Source organism: Acipenser ruthenus, chromosome 48, assembly GCF_902713425.1.
Source record: "Acipenser ruthenus chromosome 48, fAciRut3.2 maternal haplotype, whole genome shotgun sequence".
Taxonomy (NCBI): Eukaryota; Metazoa; Chordata; class Actinopteri; order Acipenseriformes; family Acipenseridae; genus Acipenser; species Acipenser ruthenus.
In genome coordinates, this window is record NC_081236.1 from 6,809,640 (window position 1) to 6,816,778 (window position 7,139).

At 37.1% G+C, this 7,139-nt stretch overlaps 1 protein-coding gene across 1 annotated transcript; it reads right to left on the minus strand.

The window, feature by feature from the left end:
- Nucleotides 1–1,275: 1,275 nt before the first annotated feature.
- LOC117407822 (cystatin-A1-like) lies at nucleotides 1,276–6,764 on the minus strand. Its single transcript, XM_034013085.3, has 3 exons — nucleotides 6,570–6,764; nucleotides 1,774–1,875; nucleotides 1,276–1,554 (listed from the first exon to the last, which is right to left on the minus strand). The coding sequence occupies exons 1-3, from the start codon at nucleotides 6,639–6,641 to the stop codon at nucleotides 1,426–1,428; spliced, it is 303 nt and encodes a 100-aa protein (XP_033868976.2). The 5' UTR covers nucleotides 6,642–6,764; the 3' UTR covers nucleotides 1,276–1,425.
- Between the last annotated feature and the right edge of the window lie 375 nt (nucleotides 6,765–7,139).

Here is a 7,139-nt window from a genome sequence, read left to right on the forward strand (position 1 = left end):
GAAGGATCCCAGGGTGTCAGCTTCAACAACATTACTGGGGAGTTGGTTCCAGACCCTCACAATTCTCTGTGTAAAAAAGTGTCTGCTATTTTCTGTTCTGAATGCCCCTTTATCTAATCTCCATTTGTGACCCCTGGTCCTTGTTTCTTTTTTCAGGTCAAAAAAAGTCTCCTGGGTCGACATTGTCCATACCTTTTAGAATTATGAATGTTTGAATCAGATCGCCGCTTAGTCTTCTTTGTTCAAGACTGAATAGATTTAATTATTTTAGCCTGTCTGCATACAACATGCCTTTTAAACCCGGGATAATTCTGGTTGCTCTTCTTTGCATTCTTTCTAGAGCAGCAATATCCTTTTTGTAACAAGGTGACCAGAAATGAACACAATATTCTAGGTGAGGTCTTACTAATGCATTGTAAAGTTTTAACATTACTTCCCTTGATTTAAATTCAACACTTCTCACAATATATCTGAGCATCTTGTTGGCCTTTTTTATAGCTTCCCCACATTGTGTAGATGAAGACATTTCTGAGTCAACATAAACTCCTAGGTCATTTTCATAGAAAATACAGTTTGCCACCTATCTAGTGTCGCAATGGTGTTTTGTGACCTGTTTTTCCCTTTTGAAAATCAGGCTTTTTGTGTTCATTTTAACATATAAACTGTGTTGGAACATATTAGGAGAAACACAGGTATGTGTTGGAATATTTAATATACAGAATGTGCAAAAAGCAACACAAAATGTGTCTAATGTGTAGTGCTTTTGCAGGCTGCATAAAGGTTGGGTTTCCAATCAAACTCATATTGCGTATCAATTTGAGTACAAAACACTCCAGCAAAAAAGTCCTGTACTTATTGTTGAATTTTAGCCAGCTCATTCCTATTTGATGTCACTCCTGTTCATATGATGTTCATGTGATCCATGTTAGAAACTTGTATACTCAACACAGTTATATCTATCTAATATTGGGTTTAAGCAGTGATGTATACAATGTATTAGTGTGGCTCATATTAATAATATATACAGCAGTGGCATGCGGGCATGGCTAGGGCTATTGAACTTACAAATATAAACCATCACAACCACAAGGATTCATATACTGTACAGCACTCGTGTGCGGTCAGGGCAATTCCCTGTACAGTATATCAATCCTTGTGGTTGTCTTGGTTTAGATTTGTTTTTGATTTTCACATCCAACACAAATTGGTCTCTACGTCTTTAATATTGGGGAAATATGGTGCTTTTGCTAGATGAATTCTAAACACACAAAAATGTATCAGAAAGCAGATTTTATTCAGAAGCTTTATGTTACTTTCATGAAATGTAACACTGGCCCGTAAACAGAGCCATCTCACTTGTAGGATTTAAAAAAAAGAAATCAATGCATTTCTTAGGTGTAGGCATTCATGGGTTCCAGTTTAGAGTTAGAAAGGTACAAGATCATCATCCCGATGCTTGGAGGTCTGAATTCTTATCAAGACCGGTGGTTTTCCTTCATAAGGGAGAGGCTGGAAAACAAGGAGGTGCACATACTCCTCTCCTCCAACATGGACCTGGAAAACATATCCAAAAAAGTCAATCCCAGACTGGTGGCTAATAATGAGCACAAACTTCTTGGAGACTCTCAGGTTTAAGGCATTTCTACTCAGGAAGTGAATGAAAACGCACTTGTGAAGACGTTACTGTATGAGCAAATTCAGGGGAAGAAAAAAGAAAAGGCATGTTTCTTAACCCTTTAAAGTAACAGATGAGAATAAAGGGTTATGCCTTACCTTAATTAAGTAATTCATACCCGCCACTACTTGAGACCTGAACTCCACGGCAGTGAATTCATCAAAATTCTTGCCAGCAAGTTCTTCTGCTTTATTCTTGACCTAAACAAAACAAACAACAACAGACAGCTGTAGGTACAAGAACAGAGCTATTGGTATCCATCGCCTAATCAGAGGACGACAGGAGACTCCCTCACCATTCAGAATTAGCATTACAGTCGAAGAAGGGTGGTGGTGGTGGTGGTGGTGGGGCTCCCGAGTGGCGCATCCAGTAAAAGCACTTGTGTAGAGTGCAGGATGCGCCCTATAGTCTGGACATCGCGAGTTCGAGTCCAGGCTATTCCTTTGCCGACCGAGGACGGGAGCTTTCAGGGGGCGACGCTCAATTGGCCAAGCGTCATCCGGGGGGAGGGAGGGTTAGGTCGGCCAGGGGGTTCTCGGCTCACCGCGCACCAGCGACCTCTGCAGTCTGTCTGGGCGCCTCCGGGTTTGCCTGTAAGCTGCCCAGGGCTGCGTTGTCCTCCGACGCTGTAGCTCTTGGGCGGCTGCATGGTGAGTCCACAGTGTGTAAAGAAGCGGGCGGTTGACGGCACACGCTTCGGAGGACAGCGTGTGTTCATCTTCACCCTCCCGAGTCAGCGCAGGGGTGGTAGCGGTGAGCTGAGCATAATAAAATAATTGGCCATTCCAAATTGGGAGAAAATAATAAATAATTGGCAACGACTAAATTTATAAAAAAAATTAAAAAAAAGAAGGGTAAGGAGGGGTAGATGAAATGGATAATTTTCAATCAATGACGTGATAAGTGTGAGCGTTTGTCTTTCTTCCTGAACCTGAAGTTATAAACTTCATTTGTGCAAATTCTGTGTTTTTAATCTGTATTTATAGTGCCCAACGCATTGTACATTGTCAGATGTCTATTACCAAATGATTTCCTTCATTTAGAAATGAACATTTGAAATGTGGCAAACTATTACAACACTTCAAAAGATGCCACAGCCCATACAATCCTCAATAGGCTAAATACACTTGCCTTGCAACAGTGGAAACAGTGTAATAATGGAAAAGGGGAGGAGTTTTACTTTTAGTTTTTGCTTCACCAGCAACCCCGTGATAATGACCTAGCCAAGACAGATTATGCGGCTGCGTATATTTGATGAGAATGCACGTAATTCATTGAAGACCGCGGAAAACCAAAATATAAATATATATAGAATTGCCGCAGAATTCATTGGATTCAAATGTTGTGTGAAAAAAGTATTACCTAGTGTCACAATACAAGAGTAAGAAAAGTACAAACCCAAGCATGCGCGGCATAGATGTTAAAAAAACAGTTAAGATTCATGTACATTAACTACATGCGGATTCCTATTGCAGAGTCTGTTGACAGCTGCACGTCTGGTCAACCATGAAGGATTAGCAGCACACTACGATTTCATTTGAAATAACAGTTAATGTTAAATTAAGTAGTTATTTAAAACAAGACTAAAATGCTAAATATCAATTGAGCATTTCAGTCAATATAGGCTACATTTATTATATGGGTCAGGCAATTGTATGAATCACGTTAGTAAATTGCTGTATGAAAACAGATTTAAATTGAATCTGTCGCTGCACGTTTCTTCTGGGCTTTTAAAAAAATAAAAAGTTAAATTCTCATTTAAGGTTATAACAGCAAATTGCAGTAAGTTTTGTGTTCTTTTTATTCACAAAACCAATTAGCATTTTGCATAAAATCTAATTTAGTAATGACTCACACAGGCACGCATCTCTTCCGTGATTAATTCCGGTTGTACTGAAGGGATCCGATCCTGGATCCGGGCTCAGATCTTGATCCTAGTTGTGTTGTACTAAACGGATCAGTGCTCAGTCTGGGCGCAAATCTGACCTCAAACCTGATCCCACTTTTCATAATGGCGAAACTAACAGGGTGATTATCAATATGGGCAAAATAAGAACTCAAAATGTTTTTTTAAGCCAGGTTTCTGTAACCAAATCACTTTATTTATATGTTTTAAAGGTTGAACAAGTGGATAGGCGACTCGTTTTATATAAACTCACTGAAAGCAATACACTTAATGACTCAAATGTGTTTTTGAAATCACTTTGCTACCTAGCTCTTATTTTGCCCCTTTTGAAAATCAGGCTGTAAATGCCTGTTTTTTGTTTTAAACAAAATAATGTAATTCATCCATTTAAAACTCAGCTCTGCTCCTGCTCCTGTTGATGGAGAATGACACTGTAATATATATCATTTTAAGTAAACAATGGAGATGTTTGACACACACTGTCATAATACGTAAAGGAACCTCTTTTTAAAATTGCTAAAGTAAATAAGCAGTATATTATATTTAGATAACTAACATAACGGTAACGTAATAAACTTTCAATGTGTTGCAGGGATTCACAAAAAAATTCCCTCAGATTACTATGAAAACAAAGATAATTTAGTGTTTTAGAAAACATTAACAGTGCATTTAAAAGTAGCCATAGAAATACTGTATCAATTGGGGGAAAAAAACTGTAAATTATTAGTTTTCACCATATAAAGAAAACACACCTGACTGACTGTTTTCATAACTACATATTATTGCTAGGCTAAGTTTTGTGTATTGACAAGTCATACTGCCGTTATCATTTTATCGATTGCAGTGAAATCATTGGTTTAATCAGATTGAATGCTGTCGGGTTATATATATATATATATATATATATATATATATATATATATATATATATATATATATATATATATATATGTTTTGGTCAATTCCTTTTTTTCTTAATGAGCTTACCTTCTCTGACAGCCGTGTTCTTCCCCTGTCCGCCACATTTTCTAGTGGCAGCTAGTATTATCAGCTCTGGATTCAATTTGCTCAAAATATGTTGATAATTTGCCCTGAACCGATGCTGCAGCTGTTTAGCACTTTTCACTAAATGCTATGTTCTTTGACAGTAACCTCCATCTGGAAATCCAGAGATCTAGTCAAAGTTACAAGGGGCTTTGGCTTGGATACCCCAGCTGTAGAGGGTGCAGAGGATTTTAAGAAGAAACATGACTTTAAATTGTTATAACGGAATTTAGCTTAAAATCTACAAGTGATTTTATGATAGGCCTACCGTGTTACATTCTGGGAGTATTTTTAAATACCATGAGTTTAACATTTTTAAATTAAATGGCATTAAAGTGTTTATTACATGTTACTCCAAAATAAACATGTTAAGTGATTATTTGTTTAACAGCTAAACGTGTATAAAAATAAAATATTGGTGTTTATTTTATTAAACATTGAACACATAGTTTTAGCATTTAAAAAGGTGTTTAATTTTTAAGATTTGTTTTTAAGTGTAGGATCAAGATCAGAGCCTGGATTCAGGATCGGAGCCGTTTAGCACAACCAGCCTCTAGTGATGTGATCCTCCTGGATCAAACATACAGTTACGAACGAGACGAGAATATATATCAAAAAATATATCCCTTACTTGCAACTTTTGAAAAAGGTTTCGATTACAAGTCTTTCGTCTGGTTTTTTCGGGGTTTTACTAAATATTATATTGTTCACGGCTGGCTTCACAGACCCCAGGGCCTCATTCATAATTCGACCAATTCCCCTAATTCACAAACCCAATTTGTCTAATTTTCAGCATGCAAGATGTTCCGAATTGGAATCGAATTTAATGAGGCGGAATACATAAATACGTCAATTTCTTTGTTAGAAAAGCGGGAAAAAGTTCCCTGCAGAAAAATTCCGAAAGGGAAAACCCTATAAAGCCAGGTTTCCAATGGAAAAATCGATAGTTCTGGTTAGAGAACTACCGTATAACAAACTATTTGATTCCGAAAGTTTTTTTTAAGATGATAGGACGGGAAAAAGAAAATTATGGAAATCGATCACAAGCAATACAAGTTCCAAGTTCGTTTTTTTTAATGGATATTATTTTGTTTACTGTATTTAATTATGTGTTGATAATTGAATTGCATGCCTATGCAACGTGCATTTGATAACAAACCATAACTGAATCTAAATATGTGTTTATTACAAGAGGTTAACTACAACAGAATAAACTGGATTTTTAAAATCTTAAGAAATCAGCACCTATGCATAGTGTTGTTTTAATACTGTTGTACTACAGATGCCAGAGCAGTAGCCTATATGGTGTAAAAACAATAGCATAACGTCAACAGATATCATTGAAATAAAGCAAATACATGAACAACATGGGATATTTAATTATTCTGTAATAAAACAAGTACTTTGTGAAATGTAGCTCTGGTTATTTTAGATTATCTCTCGCTGAGGAAAGTCCACATCCAGATGTGAATTTTGCAGGAGAGGACACCACTGAGGGAAATAAGTACAATACATCGAATGACCTGTCATGTTAACTGTACATTGTCCCTGACAAAAACAATGATGCTGACAGCTGTTAGTGAAGAAGGCTGTTGCTAAATAAATGCTTAATTCGACTAAAATAAATGAAAATGGTGTGAAATTGTGTCAAAAATGTTTAGTGAATGAGGCCCATAATCTAGACTAACGAATGTTGTATTGACCAGTGCAAGTCAAGCCGGGCTGGTGAAACTATTAGTTATGATTCACGACGTAACTTTTCTATTGACAAAATCGCTTGGACAAGCCAGACACGACTCAATTCTCCTAATTACGAATCTGAAAAATCTGTAACTGATTAAGTACAGGCTCAGTTCGATAAACGTATTTTTGAAAACAGTGCCGCTTTTAAAAAATGAAAAAAACAATTCGCGAGTTTCATGGATTCTACTGTACATTACTTACCGCGTTACATATCAGTTGCTCTTCTTCGGTGGCTGTCTTAGGGTCACTGAATCCTCCAGGTATGACCGGCATCTCGCTTACTTAAAATGTGAGGTTTTGCCAAAAAATAAACTGTAGCACAATGATTGTAACAGTTGGTTACATCCCTATTTGAGTCTCCTAAGCGATCATGTGACTAGTCCAGCTCTCTCGGGAGCTGGCGAATCAGGTGCTGCATAGCACAGCTCAAACACACCCCTCTTGTAAAAGGAATGTGAAAATGTAAAATTGCACATACCTTTCAAGATGATAGATGTTTTGTTCTTAGTTCCATTGCATTGGAATTTCATTTAAAGAGTCTTCAGTCCTTAATGTGAACAAACATCTTAAGATACTAAAACTCAAAAAAAAGTGTTTCAAACTGATCTAGTGAAACGCCAAATCGAAAATGTTTTGAACTACAGTAAATAACTAATACCAACACAGACTCAGCATTTTCCTTATAGAATGTGTACGGGGGTGGGTGCACAGAAACTATAAGCCCTATTCTTTAGCCAGGAGCTGCTCCAAGCTAATGCAGTGACCTCAGAC